The sequence below is a fragment of the Apium graveolens genome, chromosome 6 (genome assembly GCF_009905375.1).
Source record: "Apium graveolens cultivar Ventura chromosome 6, ASM990537v1, whole genome shotgun sequence".
In the NCBI taxonomy this organism is placed as follows: domain Eukaryota; kingdom Viridiplantae; phylum Streptophyta; class Magnoliopsida; order Apiales; family Apiaceae; genus Apium; species Apium graveolens.
The window spans coordinates 76,077,681-76,103,814 of NC_133652.1; the positions used below are offsets into that span (position 1 = coordinate 76,077,681).

A 26,134-nucleotide genomic window follows, 5' to 3' on the forward strand; every position below is an offset into this window, starting at 1 on the left:
AATTGTACGTTTTTCAAAAGTTTATTATAATTTGAGTGATGAAAAATTAACTTCACAAACTCGATATAAGTGAATTTATTCTTGAACATAATAACCATTCCAATAAAAAAATTAACTTCACAAAATGACTAATATAAGTGTATTCAATCAAAACTTTTAAGATTTTTTTTAATTTTCAAAATATTTGAGGATTTAATTTTGATTTTTTTAAATTTGGAGTATTTAATTTGGATTATAAAAAATTCATTAAAATCTTATAGTATTCCATTTAGATTTTAAAAAATTAATTAAAATATTGTACTATTCAATTTGGATTTAAAAGAAACCATTGAAGTTAGATAGTATTCAAAAATCTCTTTAATTTTTATTTTATTTAATAAATTGGTGGATTTTGATAAATTTGCTAGTATAATTTAATACTTTGAAATCTGTATGAGATTTTGAAAAATTTATGAAAAAATCATAAAATAATTAATAAATTTACTATGTTAAAATCCGCAAATAATTAAAATCAACAAAAATCTTTTAAAATTTTTAAATTAAATCTTTAAAGGCATAATACATCAAATTGAGCCATGCAAGTAAGTAGTAGTTCCATTCCGAGTGATCATCAAAAACTGGCTCGTATTGTTGCACCGTGCGCTCGCAACCGGAACATATAAGTTCGCTAGTCAGCTCTTCTCGTATTAAATCCCAATCCTCTAAAACCCTAATTCTAACAGCCCCCACTTTTTATCTTTACCCGTAATCATCCTTTTTACAAACCCTAATTCCTCAATCCCATGCCCTCCTTAATTCCCGATTGATTTCTCGCTTCTCATGTTGCTGTTTATAGAGCTATACTAATATTTATTATTATTATATTATTCTAATTATTGTTGTAAATTAGAATGGATAATAATTCGGTGAGGTTTATCTCTAACAACGGGAATTACGATAGGAGGATCCAGAATAGTAGCAGCATTGATCGTGCTAATCGATTCCGATTGAATAATACGTGAGTTTTGTGTTTTTGATCAATTGTTTAATTCTTTTTAGGTGTCTTGATTGAGTGGTTAGGGTTTAATTTTGTGTTGCTTTTTTCTGTGCTAGTGGAGATGATGGTGTTCGAAGAGGGTGGTCTGATGTCGTTGCAGCGCGAAAACGGAATTTATGGACCATGGCTAATATGGGTTCTAGGGTTTGTTATATTTCCCAAAGCTACTTAATTTCTTGATTTTGTTAATTTTTTAATAGACACCTGTGCTTTCATTGGGTAAATGATTGATAGTCTTGCGATAATGTGATTTGATGCTGAATTTGAGAACATCTATTTTTAAATGTATGAACTATATATACATTGATTATCCGTGTAAGTGGCACATTTATTGACATGATTCCAGTTTTTTATATATTGATCAGCCGTGTGTAAGTGGCACATTTATTGACGTGATTCCAGTTTTTTTGTCGAATAGTGGGATTATATTTATTTATCAATCACGCATTGCTTGTAATAACGAGGTTAATGATTTGTGAATCTTATTGGGAGTTATGATGCAATAGCTTCTTTGTTTTTCATTAATGTGAGGAAATATATGGAAAATGTTTTTGGACTGACTCTGTAGAACATGCCAATAAGTACTGTACATTTTATTGATTTTAAATGTAATCAATGGTTGTAGGAGGAGTACATTAACCTTAAAAGGGCAGGTCCTTATGCAAAGAAGGTGATCCTGCAAGAAATGTGGCACATTGCAAAACAAGCCAATATGATGACATCTTTGTCCCAGCCAACATCATCTCGGGAAATTCCACCTGGTTTTTCTGCTTATAATTCAATAGATCCCCGTGTCAATTATATGGAGGCTTCTCACAGCAATTTGCATACATCTACGCCAAATGTTAACAGTGGCTCTGGTTTCCATGATGGTATGTTGTAGATAATAGATCGTTTGCACTTAGCGATTTTCATAGCTCATTGGTCAATTTATATATTAATAATGTATATCAATAATGCCCGTGTAGGATCTCTTTTTAAGGGATACAGACAGGAAGTTGCCTCAAGAATCACACCAATTAATAGGAACATGCAGGGTATAGAGCAAGTTGTCAGCAATATAAATTCATCTCCTGAACAAGCATCAAGCATCACGATTTGTTCTAATGAAGATGCCTGCTCTGCGAAAAAAAGTTCTTACAGTGGTTCCATTCTTCAGAGTAGCTCACAGTGTATCGTTCAGCCGTCTCCAGAGCATCATACTAAAATACCAACGATTAATCATGGTACAGTTTTAGTGCTTTTTTATACCAGTTTTGATATGTTATCATCATAAGGTATTATCTGTACATCCCTAATTTGTCGGATGCTAAAGCAATATTCTGAATGCTTCACGGAAGACAAGCTTTTACCATTGCTATTTTTCTATTACTGTTCCAGATTACCCAAAATCATTAATATTTAGGTATAAGTGGTTACTGAGATTGGAAGTAAATTCTTGCTGGTATTTAAGTTTACACCCTAAAAAAAATAATTGATTCTATATTAAGTTTTCTTCTTGATAACAACAAGAGTCACTGATTTTATGTGTGCATATATAGTCTTTGTTTTAGTAGTGTAACATTAGCAACATCTCTTCTCTATTTTACGAGAAAGCACCAGTGCCTTCTTGGTTGTTAAGATTGAAGATTCAATTTGTTAAATTTTTCAGGTTCATTAACTACTGAAGCCAATAACTCTCGTCCTCTCGAATCAAATGAAATTGAACTTTGTAATCAGATAGCGAGCGTGAATCTGCCTAAACAAAATTCTGGCCTGGAAAGTGTTGTGCCGAAGACTACTGCAATTTCCTCAAATTTAACAATGTGGCAGAATTTTCTTCAACGCTATCACTCGTACAAGATTAAATATGTGGATATGCCTAACAACAAAGCATCCTTCTTAAGTATTGTGCATGAAAAACTTTGTGTTAGTCAATGTAAATGTGAACTGTATTCTAGGATAATTTCGCATTATGACAAGTGTGCACATTCTAACTGTCGGCTATGTGTTGAAGTGCGAAAACTATGTGATAATTCTGAAGTTCGTAAAGAATCTAGTAAGCGAAAGAATGCTAATGCCAGCGCCTTCAGGAATATGGAATCAAATGGCACTGTCACTGATGAATCTAACCAAACTCTGCGGCCTTCTAAATGTCAAAAGCTAGAAAATTCCAATTTGGCGAGTGATAAAACTACAAGGAATATACCTCTTGGATCTCCTCTATTTCCTGTGAAAGAGCTTTTAAGTAACACAGATGACCAGAACCACGAGTCAAAGATGAAGATGAAGGGGCACAAGATACAAGGGGTGTCTTTGACTGATTTTTTCACAGTTGGAGAACTGGAAGAACATCTTCGCAGCTTTGGACAATGGATCGGTCAGGTTTGTGTACTTTGTTCTATATATCCAAATAATTTATCTTTTAAGCGTTACTAAGTTGGTTGTCAGGAGGTTATTGTTTAATCAAAGATCGAGGTTCGTCTTTTGTCATGACAACTTCTAAAATCCCTGTTTATATTTACTATGTCCTTTTAACTCATATGTGTCACCCAAAACAAATTGTACTGGACTACTTCTAGTTTGAAAATTTCCTTAATTGTTTCCTTTTAAGTAAGTATGTGTGTAAACATTTTATTGTTGAAGATGATTAATAAAAAGGAAAAATTGAACTAATAACCTGAGGATTAAACTTATGATGTGTATAAATATAAACATTAAATTATGCATATTAGAATTTGTATCTTTGATGTCACTTTACTAGTTTTATTGCACAAAAGTTAGTTCTCTATTTATATAATTTTTATGCAACTTATTAATTTACATGTGTCTGTGCAGGAAGTACGACCCGATCATTCTTTATGCCCAAACAAATGCCAGTTATGTGCTATGGATAAGCTTGAATTTGCACCTGCACCTATGTATTGTTTGTGTTGCAGATCTCCAATTAGGCATGATTTAATTTATTATCAGGTGATTGACGAATTAGGTGCAAAGCATTGCTTTTGCAGTACTTGCCACCGATTGTCTCGCAAGACTATTCTTTCATTCCCTAAGACCAAGTTGCAGAAGGAGAAGAACAATCTAAAAACTGAAGAATCGGTAAGCATAGTTATCTATTTTGTTGAAGCTTTGTTGTGGTTGAACTCTTATACCTTTTAAATGTTGTGTTCTCTAGTGGGTACAATGTGATAAATGTGAAGGTTGGCAGCACCAGATATGTGCATTGTACAATGATAAAAGAGATCCTGGTGGTAAAGCAGCTTATATTTGTCCAAAATGCCGGCTACAAGAATTAAAAGCCAAAGAGGGTCAGCCCTTGTCAAAAACTGCTTCTTTATATGCAAAAGATCTCCCCCGTAGTATGCTTAGTGATCACATTGAGGAAAGACTGTTCAAGCGTCTGAGAAAAGAAAGAGAAGAGATATCAAAGGATTTAAGCAAGAATCTTGGCGAGGTAAGAAGAAATAATATTTAAAAAGTTTCTTTTCGTTTTTCTTAATTGCACAGGTTTTTGAAGATTTGATTACATTTTACTAGCTGAAATAATTTGGTTATGTATGGTCTAAAAGAATAACTGTGCATTTTTTTTGCAGAAAACACATCACTATCTGGTTAAATAATCCTCATTTTCTTTGTAATTGTGTAAAAACTATTGAAATGTGATAAAAAAAAAAGCTTTTAATTGGTTCATCAATTAGTGTCAGCCTAATTTACCTTACTTTTTATTTAGTTGTTATATAGCTGATTTATTATATCTAACTGTTTATCTATACAAGGTACCTGAAGAGGCAGACTTTTCTGTTAGAGTCGTATTATCAATTGACAAAGAATTGGAAGTGAATAAGAAATTTTTGGATATCTTCCATGAAAGTAATTATCCAGAAAAGTTTCCTTACAGATCAAAGGTAAGCCATATTTGTTTGCATGTCTGAGATTGTGGAGACATTTTTCCTGTGTTTTATCTTTTATGTAGTTCCCTTATCTTCATGCGACTAAACTCACTTTTTCTATAATGTTAACTCAATTTCATGTGACTCATCAGGCTTTCTTTTTCACCTTGTAATCAGATGATACTTCTGTTCCAAAGAATAGAAGGGGTGGATGTTTGCATTTTTGGTATGAATGTCCAGGAGTTCGGATCAAATTGTGATCAACCTAATCAGCGTTGTGTCTACATCTCATATATTGATTCCATCAAGTACTTGAGGCCCGAGATGAAAATTGTGACCGGCGAAGCTCTACGTACCGTAGTGTACCATGAAATATTGGTATATATACTTATCTTTAATGCATGTCTATTTCCACAACTTGATGTGCATTTAGAACATGTCTAATCATCATGTACACTGAGACTGTCGTTTTTTCCTTCTTTTTTTTAATTCTCTTCAACAGATAGGATATCTTGACTACTGCAAGAAACGGGGATTTTCAACCTGCTATATATGGGCATGTCCACCTTTGAAAGGCGATGATTACATTTTCTATTGTCATCCAGAGAGTCAGAGGATACCAAAAGCTGATAAGCTGCAACAGTGGTAATTTTTTTCTTTATTTTGCAAACTGTTTGCACGTAAATATATTGCATAGTACATGTTTACAAGGGAATGTGGGTATTTGACAGCCATGCCACTAGTTTCTTTCCCAGATGTTTAACAGACTCAGAATTTATTATAGGTCCACTCTCAGATATGATTGTATATTGAGTATTGATGAAGTAGTTTGTTGCATTTCCACAGGTACGAGCTAATGTTTAAAAAGGCTGTGAAGGAGAACATAGCAGTAGATTGCACAAATTTCTATGATCACTTCTTTCTTTCTTCTGGAGGATACACCACAAAAACTGCAGCTTGTTTGCCATATTTTGAAGGTGCTTATTGGTCAAGTACTGCTGAATCTATAGTTGGCACGATCGAACAAGATGGTAAAGAACCCAAATTAACAAAAGCAGCCTTGAAGGCCATGGGCCACAACACTTCACCAAGTGATGCATCCAGAAAAGATGTGGTGGTGATGGAAAAGGCATGTACTTAAGCTTTTCTTTTGACATCTATTTCTTACCACCATACAATCTGATTTGATTTTTTAGTTGCACTTTTTCATGTTTCCAATTATTAGATTTTATAAATAATGCTTAAACACTAAAGCATTCCTGTTATCGGCCAGATAGAAAACGTTCTAGGTGGAATTACCATGATTGACGAAACTGAAAATTGGGCCGAGGGAAAACAAATAACTTAACATGTTATTAAAGTAATGGAAAATATGTAGTTCAAAGTTCACATGAGTCACTGTTTAGATGAATATTTGCGGAGATAGATGAACAATTAATATGATGGTCTTGTCAACAAAGTACATGAATTCCTAACAACCAACTCTTAGAAAGTTTTTGTAATTGTTAGCTTTGAGAACCATCCTGAAATTATAAAACGGGTTATAATGCTTATTTGTTCTAACTTTTTGTTACCTGGATGTTCTTTTTGAAATTAGCTAGGGGACCAAATCTCACAAGACAAGAAAAAGTTTATGATTGTAAATTTGCAATACAGTTGCATACGGTGCAATGAAGCAATATTTTCTGGAGTTCGGTGGTATTGCAACAAATGCAAGAAGTTTAACATTTGTTCAAGGTAAAGTACTTGCTTCTGATCTTCTTCCGAAATAAAATATATATGCAGTATTGAATGTGGCTCCTTGTTGATAAATAGTACCCAGCAAACCTGCTGGTGGCTTTGCTTACTATTATCTATTGCGTTACTTTTTGTAAGTTGGCCAAGTATCGCTGTAGTTCGCCCAGAATTGTCTTTCTGGTCCTCTTAAGATCACAGAACTAGCATCTTCATCTTTTAACCATTTGTTAGAGAAGTCGAGAGTTACTGTTTTATTGGCAGAAGTTTAAATATAAAAATAGTCGTTACCGGCATACTTCCAAATTTATGGTTTATGTGAAATGTGATATTATTATGTTAGGGGTGTAGTATTTTTGTGGAGATTATTAAGTTTCAGCAGTGAGAAAAGAAACGACAAGAACTGATGTTGTCATGATCATAGTTGTTGTAATGGTTATTAACTTAATTTGTGCTGCAGATGCTTGGATAAGGAGCAGAGCCTTGATGACAATAAGATACACTTGTCAAATAGTGGTGAAAGGCACATACTTTCTGAGGTATATCTCAAGCTCCAATGTTCACTGTCTGTCAAGCATAGTTTCTTGTTTTAAATCTTATCTGTTTTCATTTTCAGATGGTTGTAAATGATGTTCCATGTGATACCGAGGACAATGACGTTACTGTGGATAATACTATCTTTGCAAGTAAAGATACATTTTTGAGCTTCTGTCAGAGAAACCATTATCAATTTGATACACTTAGGCGAGCCAAGCATTCCTCAATGATGATTTTGTACCATCTTTACAATTCAGATAGCGTGGACATGTAATGTTATGTTTGCTATTAACATAAATAGTGTCACCTGTGTACAATTTAGGAGCCGTATATATGATAGAGATGTAGACAAGAGATGTAGACAAGAGATGTCAATTGTTGATAATATATGCTTTAGTGTATAAAATAATGTTTCTGTATAATGTTTTTTGAATTTAAATATGCAGTCTGTGTGCAATTGGATTCAAAGAATGACCTGCAACAAGAATCAAAGAGTATCATGTCTATATAAATTATAAACTTGAAGAATCCAGCCGGTTGCCAGGTCACACTAAGTTGTGTTGAAATCCATAATTTCTTGCTTATAGAGGAGTCTTCCGCGTGATGTTTGCTCCATTTATGAGTATCATCAGCAGCAGCTTCCGCGTGAGTCTTATTATCAGCTTCGACTTTCACCAAAGCATTTCCTCTTGTCTTGGTTATTTACCCTGCCTTGTGTCCTTTCTGTGTCCAATCTACTTCCTTGTTCAACTCCATCTTGGCATCTCAGTCATAACTCTTTACTGCTGCAACTTTGGTCTGGAAAAAGTATCTTTTTTTTTATCAGGAAGGTAAGTGAAACTAAAATGCTATATATATTCCACAGTACCAATCCTTGCATAAGAAGAAGATTTGTCGCGAGTTCAGTGCCAGCACGAATTAGTGACAATATATCCCCAGGTAAAGAGAACTTCTTGACATCCTCTGCATTGCCAACAGTGTCTTCCTTGCCAGTACATTTGTTAATTTCTTTCTACTTTGCAGCATTTGGGTCAGACTTGGCTTCATTGAGAAACAAAGATGAGAGGAGAATCAGACCAAAAAAAAAAGAATAAAAAAGATTAGAGATGATAGTGCATGTTCAGTAGATTTTTTTTTTGGATAAAAGATGTATCAATAACTTGTGCCGTGTATAAAAGTGACAGAGGAATAATTTTTAAAAAGCAATCCCAGGCACAGGCGAAAGCATAGTCTACAATTTTATCAAAATCAACTTTTTTTTTCATAGTTTCAATAGTCTGTGCTATTAACTTAGTTGAATAGATGCAAATCATTAGTTAGCGAGTTAAGGACACTACTATGTAAAAAGCCGGAAAAACCCACGTCTAACGCTGCCGGAAATTGTAACGTTGTTCCCTTGTAGCGTGTACAGGTGGAACAAATTTATGTCTCCTCTTTCGACGTCCTCCAGAAATCTCACTATCAGAATCTCCTCCACTGTACTTGTAGTCACTGTCACTTCTTTTTCTCCGAGGAGTGCATGATTTTCTCCGCTTCCTTTGCATATCCTTACCAGCCTGATTCAATCTATTGCGCTCATTCTTGCCGAGCTCAGGAGCATTCCCGCCCTTACGTTTGACATCCGTAACATTTGTCTTTACAGTGCTTCTTACATTAGCTTTACCCCTGCCTCTTTTTCTTCGTTTAGGAGGGTCTAACTTCTGATTAGAATGCTGAGAACCATCAACAACATTATGTGCTTAGCGGTTGCATTTGCTTTGTTCATTAACAGCTGGATTTAAGCCATTTCCAACCTCCCTACTGCTGTTGTTAGATTACATATTCTTAAGATCAAGATTGTCCTCTGCAATCCCAAACTGCAGCTCTGAATCATCATTAGTGCTAAATAATCTCACTTGTGGTGATTCTATATGAACATGCTTTATTGAAAAATTTTGATTTGTATAAGCAGGATCATTCTTCTTGCCAGATGATAAATTAAAGATCTTTGAAGTGCATTTCTGAAGCCAGGACATGGTTCCAGTAGAAGCTGGAGATCCTAAATCAATCGCTCTTGAGGTTGCCTCGCTAACTGGCCCGTCATGAATGCTCCTGTGACCTTTTGAATAGAGGTCCTTGAAGTGTGGCAGTGGAAGGGTTTTTATGTCATCCAGAGAAGCTGTAGATTGAAGATTTGAGTGAACAAATTCCGGCAACGGGTTCCCACAATTGTTGCAGCTCTTATGCTTCTCAACGAATGTAAGAAAATGCTCTTTTTCTTTGAAGAATTGTTCACGTAGTTCCTTGAGCTTGTTACTTAAATTAACAAGCTCATCATTGTTTCTCCTCATTTCGAGCTGCTGTTCGTCCAGATACTTCTGACTGGTTAGAATCTCGTGTTTCTCTTTTTCTATTCTTGAACTCTCCAATCTAATTTCTTCCATTTCTTTGCCAACTGCTTCCTTCAAAAAATTTATTTCTTTGATTTCTCTGTCTCTTTCTTGAGCAGATAACCTTATTTTCTCATCTAGATCTTCCCACTCTTTCTCAAACCTATGCTTTTCGTGCTTCAAATCTTCTCGTTCCTTAGAAAGTTGTTCCCTCTGAGATCTGCATCTATCAATCTCTTGTTTAAGTTCCAACTGCAAGAGTGAATGGCCAACCCTCTCTTCTTCTGTTAATTTAAGAATTTCACTCTCATTTTTTATCCTTTGTCGCTCTTCTTCAATGTCTTCCATAGATTTTACAATTTGAGCTTTAAGACTTAATAATTTCTTCTCCTTCAACGATAGTTTTTTTCTTTTTGTCTACCATCCTTTTCTTCTCAATACTAAGAGAACTCTCACTTTTCTCTATGTCCTTAAACTTAGCTTCAAAAACCTTCTCTCTTTCCTTCAACCTGGCATTTTTTCTCTCGAGTTCCTGTTCGTGTTTTAAAACCTTCTCCTCCATGACACTCACAATATCTACCTTCTTCTCCACTTCGATTACCTTGCTTCTCAAATCATCCTCCATGGACTTCCTCTTTTGTTGCATTTCAAACTCCAAATCATCATTCTTCGACTTCAGGACAATGGTGTGTTCATCACGAAGTCTCTGAACTTCAAACTGTAAAAGTTAAAAATTGTGTGTTAAATTATGGCATTTTAAGTAGGGTTCTGAATATTCAGTCTAGTATTCCTTGTTTGCTCCTGCCTGATAAGGTGACTAGTTAAATAGAAGGGTTACGTTAACCGACTCAGTATATTGAAGTTTTCACATGTGTGGCGAGTGTGTGATGTATGTAAATCTTAGAAGTAGAGAAGTGCCGAGGGGCATATTATACGTTAACCGTAAATACATTAACATGGATTCTGAAAAGAACAGTAAACTGTACACTTACAAGAATCCAAAACAGAAGTTCCGAGAGAACAATACAATCACATAAACCTACGGATCTTGAACTATATGATCATCACATATAAGTAGAAACATACCTCCCGACATGGCGACGATTAGTTGATTGCAACAAGGTCTTGTACGTCGGTGCTTCAATGGAGAAGAATGAATATCTCTCTCTTTTCTATATACATTTATTTTATGTGTTCTTTTGGTTCTTGATACCACACTTTTGATCAAAAAGGTGGATGTATATATAGACAGAGAGAGGACCATCCATCTCACCTCAATATTTTACCTCTTAATTAATTATCCATCAGAATTAATTAAGTGAGGTATTTTTAACTCTTGAGTTTCCTATAGACCATTTTATGAGGAAGAAATTATGTAGAAATATAATTATAATTTCTTACAGTCTCCCACTTGATCTTATAGGAAATAAGCCATGAATGTGCACAAGTACATCAGTTTTACTCTAAGTTCTTAGTTGATAAATTGACAAATGTATGAGTCATGGCGTGCCTGTGTTATTGCACAACACGTTTATTTCCATGTACCACAACATCTGCAATTTTCACAACCAGGTCATTATGAGAATGGCTTAATGGTCACATAATGTTTCATTCACCTCAAACATAAGTGTGTACACCTTTATGATGAAAGAAACAGAAAACTTCAGATGTTATATATATAAAGAGCTCAGTTAATTGTCTTTCACATAAACATGCATAAAACAAGTGACATAATCTATGATTCAGGAACTGTCCAAGAGACCCAAACTTTCAGCATGCCTTTCGAAGGTCTTAATTGGCAGTCATTTCGTGAGTATGTCTGCCACTTGCAAATCAGTGCATATGGACTCAATGACAATTTTCTTTAGTTTAACATCTTACTTTAATAACAAGTATTTTAGGTCCATGTGTTTTGAACCGTCTGTAATCCTGTCATGCTTAGAAAAGAATGTCGCAGCTTGATTGTCACAGTAGACCGATAATGGTTTAGAGATGAAATTTAAGGCTCCAAACTGTGAAACAAAATTGCGCAGCCATGATCCTTGAATGGAAGCTTCATAACAGGCCACAAATTCAGCCATCATAGTGGATCCGAAAATTATTTCAGATTTTTGACTTTTCCATGAAACAACACCTCCACATAAAAGATATGTATATCCAAGAGTGCAGAGCCTTGTATCAGGACATCCAGCAAAATCCGAATCAGAATAGCCAATCATCTGTGGATGACTTGACTTTCTGTACGTAAGCATATGATTTTTGGTTCCCTTTAGGTATCTCAATACTTTCTTTGCAGCCTTCCCATGAGCGATCCCTGGGTCACTCTGAAATCTTCCCAACATGCCAACGGCGTGGCTAATGTCAGGCCTGGTACAGACCTGTGCATACATCAGGCTCCCCACGAGAGATGCATAAGGATACTTCTGCATTTCTTCTCGTTCCATAGGTGTCCTAGGACATTGCTTAAGAACAAGTTTGTCTCCTTTATGTAATATAACAGGACTAGCGGAACAAGACAACATGTTAAATCTCTTAAGAACTTTATCGATATAGGCCTTCTGAGACAAGCCTAAAGTTCCTTGGCTTCTATCACGAAAGATTTCTATGCCTAGAACATAGGAAGCCTCTCCCATATCTTTCATTTCAAAGTTCTTTGAGAGATATTCTTTTGTCTCTCGCAACAAATCAAGATCACTACAAGCCAATAATATGTCATCAACATACAGAATAAAAAATATGAATTTGCTCCCACTAAACTTAAGGTATATGCAAGTATCAACGACATTTTCAACGAAACCGAAATTCGTTATGGTTTCATGAAATTTTAGATACCAATCTCTGGAAGCTTGCCTTAGTCCATATATTGATTTCTTAAGTTTGCAGACCATATGCTCCTGCCCTTCAATTATGAAGCCCTCGGGTTGACGCATATAAATTTCCTCTTGCAAGTCTCCATTCAGGAACGCGGTTTTCACGTCCATTTGGTGTAGCTCGAGATCATAATGAGCCACCAAAGCCATGATGATTCTTAAAGAATCTTTTCTGGAAACCGGAGAAAAAGTCTCGAAATAATCGATGCCTTCTTTCTGATTAAAATCTTTAAACACGAGTCTAGCTTTATATCGTTCAACATCGCCTTTAGAATCTTGTTTGGTTTTATATACCCATTTACAACCAATCGCTTTATGACCTGGTGGGAGTTGAACGATTTCCCAGACTTGATTATCACTCATAGATTTTAATTCATCCATCATTGCATCAACCCATTTGTTAGAATCAGGGCCCTTGATGGCTTGAGCATACGAAAATGGATCTTTATGTTCATCAGATTCTATGAGATAAAGCAAGAAATTATCAGAAATGGCCGATCTCTTTTGTCTTTGAGATCTTCTTAATGGTGTTTCTGATGACTCTCTGTCAACACTATCATTCGTGAGATCCTCATCATGGAGCTGATCATTCATTGGGTTCTCCTCAGTGTTCTGATGTGTGTTTACAGAGGAGTTCCCAAAATCTTTCGAAATAGTGGGTAAAGGAACCTGCACCCTTACTTCTTGAATGATCACATCATCTTGCTTTATGCTCCCACTGGTCCCACCATTCTCATAGAACTTAGTATTACCAGTTTCAACTATTCTCGTACTATGGTTAGGACAGTAAATTCGATATCCTTTTGTTTTTTCTGGATATCCAATAAAATATCCACTCATCGTCCTAAAATCCAACTTCTTTTCTTGTGGATTGTATATTCTAGCCTCAGCCGGACAACCCCAAATTTGGAGATGACTTAAACTAAGTTTCCAGCCTTTCCACAGTTCAAATGGTGTTTTTGGAACTGCTTTGCTTGGAACTCTATTTAAGATGTAAACGGCTGTACGTAAGGCTTCCATCCACAAGAACATTGGCAAATTAGCGTGACCCATCATGGATCTAACCATCTCTATATACGTACGATTTCTTCTTTCAGCTACACCATTCTACCATGGAGATCCAGGCGTTGTGTACTGAGCAATAATTCCAAGTTTCTGGAGAAGTTTAGCAAATGGTCCAGGATGTTGTCCTGTTTCATCATACCTCCCATAAAATTCACCACCTCTATCTGACCTGATGATTTTCACCTTTTCTTTTGTCTGTCTTTCTGCCTCAGCGATGAACACTTGTACAACATCCACCGATTGAGATTTCTCATGCAATAGAAAGACATAACAATAGCGTGAATAATCGTCGATAAATGTGATGAAATATTTTTCACCTCCAAAAGTTGGAACATCGAAAGGTCCACAAATGTCTGTATGTATGATTTCAAGAAGCTGGGTACTTCTTGTGGCTCATTTCTTTGTGTTTTTTGTTGTTTTTCCTTTTATACAATCAACACATGCTGGAACATTATTAAGATCCAATTGAGGAAGAATTCCATCCTTAATTAATCGTTTGATTCTTTCAACGGATATGTGTCCCCGCCTTTTATGCCACACGAAGTAAGTGTCATCTTTAGATGACTTACGTTTTCTTTCTTTATCATGCAGGGTGAAATTAATTTCGGCATTTGGAGTTTTAAGTTTCAGCTTGTAAAAACCATCAATCAAAATTCCAGAACCAATACAACTAGAATTTTTAAATAAGCTGAAATTTCCATTGCCAAACTCAAATGAATATCCAAACTTATCCAGTGCACTAACAGAAATAAGATTACTGGAAATAGACGGTACATAAAGTGTTTGACACAAGTCCAACACATGATCACTACTTAAATTAAGACGATAAGTTCCAATAGCTTTCACCAGAGCTTTATCTTTATTTCCCATAAAAATATAATCCTGATCACTTAGATTTGTAGTTTGGATCGTACTGAATCCCTGCATGGAATTCGAAACATGAACATTAGCACCAGTGTCTATCCACCAAGTAGAGGAAGGAACATTAGTTAGCTTTGATTCGAAATAACTTACAAAACCCATCGGGTTACCTTTCTTTTTGAACCAAGCCTTACGTTTATTGCAATCCACCTGAAAATGTCCAGGTTTCTTACAGAATTTACAAACATTATCCTTCCTTTTCTTCTTTATTGGTTGATCAGACTCATCAGACTTAAATGGTGACCTTTTGTTCTTTTTCCCAGCTTGCTTAGTAGTTCCTTGAGTGAAATGAGCGGCCTTAATACCTTGTGATCCCTGTCTAGATTCCTCCTGAACCAATTTATTAGTCAATTCATTCAAACTCCACTTTTCCGTAATAGTGTTGTAATGAATTTTGAATGGTTCATATTGCGGAGGCAAACTAGTCAGGATAAATTGAACGAGGAAAGCATCATCCATTTTCAATCCCAAATTCTTAAGTTTGGCAGCAAGGTTAATCATCTCAATGACATGAGCACTCATGGTGCGAGAACCATCGAACTTCATGGTTACAAGATCTGTCATCAGCTTTCCCGCAAGGGACTTGTCAGCTGTCTTGAACCTTTCTTCAATGTTCTTTAAATATTCCTTAGCATTTTCAGCAGCGGGAAGTGATGACTTAATGTTGGTGTCAATCACCATCCGCATAAACATTATGCTCAATCTGTTGGATCTTTCCCAATCATCATGGAACTTTCTTTCTTCGGGAGTGCTTGAGTCAGTAAGTGGACTTGGCTTATCTTTCATGAGAGCCATGTCCAATTCAAGTACTCCCAACGAGAACTCAACTTGCTCTTTCCATTCTGAGTAGTTGGTTCCATTGAGCTTAACAACAGATGTAGCGTAAGAATTAAGAGCAGAAGGTGCATGAACTGCAAATAGAGATACACAAATTTAATCAAAAGAACACATAAAATGAATCTTTTAGTTAAGAATTTTGAACACTCCTGTGGGTAGTTTTCAAAATTCTCCATAAGTTTAAATACTCATGTGGAATATATTCATCAATTTTAAGATTCCAAGTACTCCTGTGGGTAGTACTCAAAATATCTATAAGGTCCAACAAATCATAATAACTAATGAAAAAGATCAGGTTCTCCTGTGGGTAGAATCTAACTTTGTCATCAGTATAATTGTTGGTCATTTTAACATCATCTTCTTATGTAAAGCATCATCATAAAAAAGAAACTGAAAAACTTCATAAAACTGTATTCAGCATAAGACACGAACCAAGTTTTACAACACGATGACCAAACATAATCATAAAAATTATGATAGCAGGAAAATCGGAAGTCGATAGCATAAACATGATTCTGTAACTAAAGGTGTCAATATGCATAACAACATAATACATGTGTCAAAACATTATCATGTAAGTCTATAATCATAATCCAGAGACAAGATGATATAAGTTCTCGAGGCAATAGTCCGATCAATACATATCATACAAAACAATCAATGAAGATCATTATCCCAGAGACAACATAGTACTCATATAAGGATGCTACTAATACTAATAGGAATAATCATATGTCCGGTAACCATGGCTCTGATGCCACATGTAAATACATTAACATGGAATCTGAAAATAACAGTAAACTGTACACTTACAAGAATCCAAAACAGAGGTTCCGAGAGAACAGTACAATCACATAAACTCACGGATCTTGAACTATATGATCATCACATATAAGTAGAAACATACCTCCCGACATGGCGACGATTAGTTGATAGCAACAAGGTCTTGTACGTCGGTGCTTCAATGGAGAAGAATGAATATCTCTCTCTTTTCTATATACATTTATTTTATGTGTTCTTTTGGTTCTTGATACCACACTTTTGATGGAAAAGGTGGATGTATATATAGAGAGAGAGGACCATCCATCTCACCTCAATATCTTACCTCTTAATTAATTATCCATCAGAATTAATTAAGTGAGGTATTTTTAACTCTTGAGTTTCCTATAGACCATTTTATGAGGAAGAAATTATGTAGAAATATAATTATAATTTCTTACATTAACAACTTGATAGGAGAACAACATATGATACAAATAGAAGAGGTATAAGGACTTGCTTGTTCTCTAACATTAAGCTTTTCCTCTAGTTCAAGTAATTCCTTCTCTTTTGTCTCCAGACCTTTTCTCATAGCATCAGATTTCTACATTAAGGAAAACAAATGTAAACCTCAAACTCAAACACAGAAATTCCAAAAGATTATAGTACTCATACCCAACTTGCCTTCTCTTTGAAACTTAAGTTTTGAACTCTCCTTTTCAAATCATCTTCTTTTGTCTTTAGCGATGAATTAGCTGTCTCGATGTTTTCTTGTGCACCTTCCAGGTCGATATGTTCCCATCTACGTATCCTATCATTTTCATCTGCTAGCTTCTCTCTTCGGTTGAGTGACTGCTGAACTTCCTCCAGCCTCTGTTCACCCTCCTGCAATTTTAAATGCAAAGAGGAGCTAGTGCATTCTCTTTAATGTCCACCTCGTTCAATTTCCCTTCGATCTCTAAATTCTTGCTGCTCAAATCAGCATCCTTGGCATCAGCAGCACGCAACTTGGATTCTGCCTCAAAAGATTTATCCCTGATACCAGTAACCAGAGCATTTGCTTCAACCAACTTCAAATCAGATGTAAATTTGATTTCAGCATGCTGTGAGCGCATTTTATGCAAAGCCTTCTCCAACTGCAACAACCCAATAGCATTCCAAATTAGTGCTACTTCATATGCCCCCCCCCCTGTACATTATGGAATTAAGGTCTATGTGTTAATAAATCTGAAATGGAAGTCAAAAGAAAGACATATCATACTTCAATAACGCACTGCTTCTCGACACCCAATGCTCTCCTCAAATCTTCTTCTCGCTTCTCCATATCAGATATCGCTGCTTGCTTCCGGTTAAGGGTGTCTTTGGTTTCGGCAAATGCGTGCTGAAATTTTTCGTAATTCAAAAACCACTCCTTTTTCTCAATCAAAAGAAGGCCCATCTGATGCTGGTAATCATAAAGCTGTTCACAATGCAAATTAATCACGTAAATCTCCCGCCATATTAAATTTTAAAAAAAACATCAATTATCATAATCATATCCAACGCTGAACATAAAAAAAAGATCATGCACTTTCTGCCTAACCTCGTTTTCAAGCTCAGATAATTTCTGCCTCGTGTTCATCATGATTTGATCATTATCTTCCTGTGACGAAACATTAATGCATTCTTTATCACGAAGCACATTATAACTCTGTTTCTCTAATGCTTCACCATCATTATCTAGTACAGCCGAAAATGAACTCTGGCACCTAAATTCCAGCAAATAAATGCTGTGAAAATGAGAAGTTTGGATTTTTGTCAAAGTTTTTCTGCACCACCACCTTCGTAGCTCAATGCGGATCTCTCGTGCATTTTCTTTCTATTTTTAAATTATTCACTTATGTTGTCTGTTCCTCTAAGGCTAATATTGTGTTTTTTTAATATCCAAATATATCTTAACATATAGGCAGTGCATCGTCATCACATACAAATGTGAGAACTCTTAAATTGCATTTCTGTGTTGATTATTTATATCAGACAAAATAAAAAGATGCCCCCCAGTACAAATAACTTTTGTATTTCTGAGTATTTTTCATGCGAAAGGTCCACTGATATGTTACATTTTCTAAAACAAAGTATTAATGATTATAGTGTGGACCCAGTGGTTTAGGTGTCTGATTCATGACCCAAAATTGGAGGTATATTCGTAATTAAAATTGTACGTTTCCAAATATTCTAGAATTGGTATGATCAGAAATATTAAGAAAACATGGGTCTTTCCAAAAAATAAATATGGGAGTATGATATAAGCAAATTTTCTATTTTATTTTTTATGTTTTAGTTACCTGTTTGAAAGTGATGAACTTGAGAATGTACAGTGTGTTGGATAATATTACATTAAAATATTTACGTTTTTAAATCTTATCATCAACAGTCGTTGTAGTATAGTGGTAGGTATTCCCGCCTGTCACGCGGGTGACCCGGGTTCGATCCCCGGCAGCGGCGCTTTTTAATTTTTTTCCTTAAATTTTCTTTAATTTTTTGTTGGCCAGGTTTAGTGAGCATTTGGTTTCTTGCACTCTCAATAAACAGTTGATTTACGTTTTAAGAACAATTGTTTTTCTTTTTTTAGTTTATAAACTAACAATACCAATATCGATAACTGATCATTTGTGATTCTGTGAAAGTAATTTCTCTTCTGTCAGACCATTTAATTGATAAATCCAATAACAAAAATAAAGAGGTACAAATCAAGCAACTTGGTGCCTGTTAATCACACTTGCAAATTCCAACATAACCCATTACATAAAACTAGGGCAGACAGGCCCCTTCGAGAGGCCAAGACGAACTTCCAGTCCATGATGCATGTCAGCAGGTCGTAGTGTCTCCGAGTCACGTGGATCTACAAAAAACACAAAGTAGAACATCAGGGTCTCGGTCTACGGAAATATAATCATGTTATATAGCTAGACAATCGGACAGGTAAAGAACTAGGAATTACAAATGGTCTGGTACGGGTTAATAAACATTATAATTGAAGAAAACGGTACCATTGAGGTAATCTTCAACACCAAAGTTCTCCAGGGCTCCAGTCATAGATTCCAAACCCAGCATGGAAGATGGTATTGGCCCCGGGGGCCTCTGAAACCTGCAACATTTATTAGAAAGCTTCATTTTAGCTTGTTTCCTATTAATGTAACAACTATGAAGAGATATTTTACAACAAAAAAAAATAATCCAAAACTGCTTCAGGAATGTGGCTGTACAAAAGATCAACCCCTCTATCTGTTATAGTTTACACTGAATATTGTTAAAATGCTTCATGCTCTGCACTGAAACTTTTGACAACTATCTCCTGAACCGCTAAACAGTTAAAAATTATTGATGTATTAATTACATGGTAGATATTTGAAGTCGATGAAACATAGACCATTTAATTTATAAGATTGATATGCAATGAGGAATGAAGAAACAAGTGAATATTTAGTAAATATGTTTTTTTGCTAAATCAAGTTATTTGTTATCTTAATTAACTTTCACTTATAGCCATTGTTTTGATATGGCACCAAAAAACAAATTTTGATTCTAAAATAGAACTTGTGTTCCATATTTGGTGATGTACATGGTATTATTATTCATTTCCCATCCATTTGTACTTAATCGATGATGTGTCATTGTACTTGATTGATGATGTGGCAAGTACAAATATATTCATCTTTGGTTGCATATATCTATCTTTGTTGCAATATTAGAAGTAAAAGTAAGCCCAATGCAAAGATATACTTGGTTGCATTTTCCACGAACTATTGAGTTTCTGACCTATAGCATTGATATAATTTGCATGTAAATTTGGTCGCATTGCTATAATTTGCAACCACATGCAAAAAATCACCACTCCGAGTAATTGCATGCATATATGCATAACAGGTTCCAAATTTGCAACCAGATATGGATATGCATCCTTATCAAATCATCAAGCAGGATGGTTTATTTTAAATGAAAGCTGGAAGTTTAGATAAAAACTTAGATTAACCAAAGTTTTTAGGCTCCAAAATCCAACTAACCGGCTAATGTTGGAGGGCAAGTCTTCTTTTAGTATGAAAAATCACTTTTTCTTACCATATTATGGTAATGACTATAACTACTATGCAATTAGCATTGGACTTGCTCTTAAGTAGGGGTGATCAAGTCCAATGCTAAATGCAAAGTAAATATAGCCATTGGAATAACATGGCACCAAGTAATGTTTTTTTGTGCTAAAATAGGATTTGCACTCCGATGCTAGTTGCATTTTTCAACCAAATAATTTCAAATTTAGCGCACAATTTATCTATCTATTCCAAATTTCAAAAAGTAAACCAACTTACCTTCCAATTATAGTTAATTAATGATGTGGTGCATCCATAGTTGCAAATTTGGAACCAACTATGCATTCAAGTATACAATTGCTTTGAGGTGGTGAATTTTTGCATTTGGTTCCAAATTTTAGCAATGCATAGGACTTCCTAAACCTCCAAAACCCTTATTATGTCTATCATTTGGCCTTTACAAACCTATCAACCATTAATTGCTATCAAAGCCTCAAAATCCAACTCATTCACCCACCTTACCTCTATCCCAATATAAAATGCAGCATGCTCATGAATTATCATTACATTTCTCGATGAACTATTATCAAACACCTCGCCTCCTATAAAAAAACAGCCCAACCAAGTTGCACGAAATAGAAAATTTACCCAATTGCAAGTTGCTAGGGTCTTAACAAGATTCAAAAAACTTAAAGCTCAACCCAAAATAAATTTCCAAAATGAAAATCCCTAATTCTAATGCAAGTCAAAACCGTAATTAAACTTGCGTAAAAACAAACACTCACTAACATAATCATAAAAGAAAAAAAAATGTTTATAAAAACATAAGAAAGGATAGAATAATTAGAAACCTAGAAAGTATCTTTCGATCAAGCTCCATTTTGAGTGGAAAAGCAGAACCATAAGTATTAGCTAGTATTTTTCTCTTTATCTTCTCCTCTCTTATGCTAGCCTGATCATATTATAAACATAAATAAGATTCAATTGTAAATTAAACAGGAAAATACACATACATAGAGAGAGAGAGAGAGAGCTAACAGAATGATAAGAAGATTCCAGACGATGAGATCTGACAATGTCACTCTTGACGCCTTGAAGTCCAAAACGGAGCGCATCGTTCTTGAGCCCTCCGATTTCTTGCTCAATCGTCGCCTTTGTGCCTTCCATTACTCTCCTCTCTCTCTCTCTCTCTCTCGGACACCTCTAAATTGTTGAACACGAAAGGAAATGGGTTACTGGAGTGTAGAATTTTAGGGGGCCTGCGTACGGAGGCCCTTTTATTCATCTGGGCCATTTTTGCTGTCTATTTATCTAAACACGAGGTCCAATCCAAAATCTTCTCTAGCCCTTTCTGGTTCTTGTTACTAAAACGGTATATTCAATTGGAATTTTAAATAATTTTTTAGATTTTGAAAATTCTACGATATTCAATTTGAATTGAGATTTTTTTTAAAAATCATGGGATATTTAATTTAAATTTTAAAATATTTATTAAAATTTGGTGATATTTAATTTGAATTTTTAATTAAAATTTGGTGGTATTAAAAAATGTATGAATTTTTTATATTTTATAAAATTGTAGATTTTGATAGATTTACTAGTATATTTTATATTTTCAGAAATTTTAGCAAAATCCAAGAGATTTTGATAAATTTGTGGAAATTACTACTCAAATCAGTAAGATTCTACGAGATTTATTCAACAACTTCACTCAAAATCTGTGTACAATTAAAATGAGCTAAAATCAACAACAATCAATCAAAATCAATAGATTGTTATAAATCCTCTAAAATCTGAATTGAATACACTACCTAAAACTTATTTATATTTTTTTTGCTTTTCATTTTATTTTACCAAATCTTATTTATACTTTTTTTAAGTTAAATGCACTTTCTACCCCCATACTTTTTTCAAAAAATAGATTTGTACCAGAACTTTATAAAATACAACTTACACCCTTAACTTTAATTTATTAAGTCATTATGCACCGTTTTGATGATTATAATTAAAATATTAAGGGGTAAAATACGAACCTCATTTTAAAATATAAATAAATTTTAGTTTGAATTCCAAACATAAGTTAAATTTTTTATAAAAATTGAATTCTTTTACTTTAAATATTATATTAACTAAAGTATTTTCATTAAATGCACATTAAAATAAATATGACGTCAAAGAATTAAAAATGAAACAATAATATTTAAATTAATTATATAATTAAAAAAATATAAAAAGATATTTTGAATTTTATTTTAGTAGAAATATATAATTTTGGCATTAATATTATAAACTAAATTTCGAAACTTAACTAAATAGTATTATTTAAAAATTTTAAAGTTAGTTTTTTATCACAGTAATAATAAAATTCAATATTTAACATAATATAGAAATTAAGAAATTTAGATTATTTATTTTTTTACTGAATTTCTCATTTTACCCCTTATCGTTTTAGTTATAATGGTCGAAAGGGTGCGTTTTGAATTGATTGGTTGAAGTCGAGAGATGCAAACTGAGTTTCCAATATTCTTGGTACATATTTGTTTTTGAAACAAAATATGTGTGTGCAAAGTGCAGTTAACCCTACTTTTTTGACATACAGATTTGACCATGTTACCTGCAAATACTAAAAAAACAGGAAAATTGATAAGTGTAGGAAAAAAGATCATACGTTTAGCGTGAAGAAATATGGGGAACCCCAATTTTTAAATCGCGCGTAACAAATTCTCGTTAATTAATGACTTTTCAAGGACCATGCGGGAATGAAGATACAGAAGTTTTGAAATTGATTCGTAAATATATGAATTTTTTTGTAAAGTTCATTGTAATATATAATTGATGATGTCAAAGATTACTGTTGATAACAATGTCATTAACATCTCTGATCAAAGTATGAAGCAAGTCAAATGGACATCTGATTTGAGTAGAAGATTAATGAACAGATATTTTCAGTAATCAGTTAAGCTTGGGGTCAACCCTGATTAAGTTGTATTGTTATCTAAATTTGTATTTTGTACTTGTAACACTTAAAGTCTATTAAAATGCAAAGGAGCAGACTGGAGTCTTTTTCCTAAAACAGTATCAAGCCTAAGGATCCTATCTGGAAGAAGATCAAGAAAATCATGGCTCAGAAGAATTTTGAAGAAGTTTGGAGTTGAATAAACCTGTTTGGAGAAAAATACTTTAAGTCAAAATCTCTACAAGTCACATATTTAATGTTGTAGAGTAGTCATTCGAGAACTCCAGAATGGCTTATCGAGAAGTCATTCAAGTTGCAGAGAGTACCGACGGATGAGGAACATCCATCGAGATAGTAGTTTGGCTAGCCGACGGATGACTACTGTTAAGCACATCCGTCGGGATACAATCACTACTCGACGGATGAGCAATATTCTCCGGGATAGAAGAAATGAATGAATTCAGAGTGGAGAAGTCAAGAAAGCTAATAGAGAACTCAGGAAGATATCGACTAGCAAAATTGAAGAACTGAAGATTGGAGATATCAACAAGTCATTCCTTCACTAGAGAACTTAGAGTTATCGACAAGTCTACATTCAGTAGAGAATTCTGAGTTATCGATAAGTCAAAGTGAAGATGTGAAGACTAGAGATTTCGACAAGCTGAAGACCTCTAAAGCCAAACTCAATATGAAGTGCTAGATATCTCAATAAGCCTATGTACTTATCGAGATGTCAAGTGTTCTATTAATTCAAACTGGAGATCTCGAGGTACAGTCTCAAAGTACAGAATTGCAGATCACTTCAATATCCAAGATAAACAATCAACAAACAATCCAACAGCTGGATTGACAAGTCTACAAAAAGCAGCTTGAAGAATGTGCAAGATCAATGACAAAGATTAACTAATAGAGGAAGATTAAAGTGAACATGGGATGCTAAAGATATGCTAAGATAGAAATGGAAGATTGGCTTTTCTGTAAATAGAAATGACAAGTGACAGGTTAGAAAAGCTAATAGCATGTTTATTATCCACTGTGTAAACCAGCAGTTAACTGAGTTATAAAGTTAACACTGGTCCTCTAGTTAGAAGTAATAATTTAGATCAAAATTCTTGTAACACTCTCAAGAAGAAGCTGAGCTCTTTAACATCAAAGAGCTTAGAAATTTTGTAGCAAAACAGTCTTAATTTTAATATAAAATTAAGTGAGTTTTGAAGATCTGTATTCTTTAGTTTTTACAAGTTTAAATTCTGCATGAACACTTTTCTATACAAGATTTAATTTACTTTGTTCAACCATTAACTCTCAAGAAAAACCTAAAATCATAAAAACACATTCACCCCCCCTCTGTGTGTGATTCATTATCTAACAAGTGGTATCATAGCAAAATCTGAAAATAAACAGATTCAAGATCTTGGAAGAATGAATACACAGAAAATCAGTAGCATCAAAATTCCTACCTTTGACAAAGCTAACTACACTCTTTGGAAAAAGAAAATGATGTTGTTTATCAAGATGGCCAATCCATTCTATATTCAGATCCTCAAGAATGGACCCTTCATTCCTATGGTAAGAGTTGATGAATATACAGATGGAGACATGGTCATACCAGCTCATTATGCTCCAAAAGACCCAGCTCAGTATTCTGACCCTGAAAAGGAGAAAGTCTCCCTGGATAGCAGCTTGCAATTGATATTGATTGAGTCACTTAACAATGTGATGTACAACAATATTGTCAAATGTGACACTGCCAAGCAAATATGAGGGAAGATTGAAATACTCTGTGAAGGAACTGAGGAGGTTAGATCTAATCAAAGAAGGATATTGATTTCACAGTATAAGGGTTTCATGGCTAAGCCTAAGGAAAACATTATTGATGTGTTTGAAAGATTCAATAAGCTGATAAATGACTTGCAACTTCATGACAAATACTATGAAGCTGAAGAGGTGAATCTAAAGTTCTTGCTTACTCTTCGTGATCATTTGGAACAGAAAATCTCAGCAATCAGGGAAGGGAGAGACTTGAGCAGAATAACTCTGGAAGTTCTATATGGAATTCTCTAAACATATAAACTAGAGATGATTCAAAGGCAAATAATTGAGATCTGGCCAAGGACATATTATAGATGGCTCAAGTACTTTAATAGTAAATGAAGGTCAAACATCTAATGATGAACCAAGGTCTCATACTCCAGTTGCCTCAACAAGTGAGTAAAGAACAAATAATTCACAAGAGCAAGTCATACTAGAGTTGGAAAAGGATGAGTTCTACGCTCTTGAAGAAATGGATGAGCTAGATCAGTCTATGGCCTATTTAGCTAGAAAATTTTCTAATATTAGAGTAAAGAAGCCAAGGTACCTCTGGAGTAAAGGACAATCCTTCAACAAAGACAACAGCTGGAAAGAGAAAGGGAAATACACTTCTGATAGCAAGAGTGGTTACAAAACTGGATCTGTTGACAGATCTAATATAAGGTGCTTCAATTGTGATGAACTAGGTCACTTTGCTACAGAATGCAGGAAACCTAAGAAGGCAAATAAAGACAAAGCTTGTCTTGAGCTTGAAGCAAAGTATGAAGCTCTTCTAAAGAAACAGCAAAGTAAAGCTTATATTGCAGAAGGTAAAAGTGGGATGACTCTGAAAATGATGAAGATGAAGAAATAGGAAACTATGCACTCATGGCCTTGGAGCAAGGAGAGTCATCCTCATCTAAATCACAGGTACCAACTCTTACCTCCACTGATTTAAATGTGAATCAATATAAGGAAACTGTTGAAAAGATGAGCACAGAAATGTTTCACATTCATACAAGCATGGTTGCTGCTAATGAAGAAGTTAACAGATTAACAAAGTTAAATGAGAATCTTGAAAGTGAAAAACAAGAAGTTGAATTATTGACAGTGAAGCTTGAAGCCTTGAAACAAGAAAATGGTTATCTGAAAAACAAGTTCAAGTGTGCAAATGAGATTGAGGCTATGCTAAGAGAAAAACTGGAGAAAAGTGAAGTAAAGTTGAAGTCCTTCAAGAATGCATCTGAATTGGTTGGTCAGTACCATGAGAAAAACAAATCATGTACAAATATTGCTATTGGTCTTGATTATGATACCTTA

General features: G+C 34.5%; 2 protein-coding genes, 1 non-coding gene and 1 pseudogene across 3 annotated transcripts; 2 read left to right on the forward strand and 2 right to left on the reverse strand.

The window, feature by feature from the left end:
* Positions 1–612: 612 nt before the first annotated feature.
* On the forward strand, positions 613–7,562 carry LOC141664133 (histone acetyltransferase HAC12-like). The gene is made up of 13 exons (XM_074470029.1): positions 613–997; positions 1,093–1,180; positions 1,662–1,908; positions 2,005–2,262; positions 2,688–3,400; positions 3,854–4,117; positions 4,194–4,472; positions 4,795–4,923; positions 5,086–5,286; positions 5,411–5,553; positions 5,755–6,645; positions 7,103–7,181; positions 7,259–7,562. Exons 1-11 carry the CDS (start codon positions 891–893, stop codon positions 6,047–6,049), a joined length of 2,724 nt encoding a protein of 907 aa, XP_074326130.1. The 5' UTR covers positions 613–890; the 3' UTR covers positions 6,050–6,645; positions 7,103–7,181; positions 7,259–7,562.
* A 1,106-nt stretch (positions 7,563–8,668) lies between these two features.
* Positions 8,669–10,346, reverse strand: LOC141668871 (uncharacterized; annotated as a pseudogene).
* Positions 10,347–18,412: 8,066 nt separating this feature from the next.
* Positions 18,413–18,484, forward strand: TRNAD-GUC (transfer RNA aspartic acid (anticodon GUC)). Its single transcript has one exon. It is a non-coding gene; the product is annotated as a tRNA-Asp (tRNA).
* A 150-nt stretch (positions 18,485–18,634) lies between these two features.
* Positions 18,635–21,311, reverse strand: LOC141663864 (cyclin-B1-2-like). Its single transcript, XM_074469706.1, has 4 exons — positions 21,106–21,311; positions 20,919–21,019; positions 19,030–19,127; positions 18,635–18,881 (listed from the first exon to the last, which is right to left on the reverse strand). The coding sequence occupies exons 1-4, from the start codon at positions 21,232–21,234 to the stop codon at positions 18,781–18,783; spliced, it is 429 nt and encodes a 142-aa protein (XP_074325807.1). The 5' UTR covers positions 21,235–21,311; the 3' UTR covers positions 18,635–18,780.
* Positions 21,312–26,134: the final 4,823 nt, after the last annotated feature.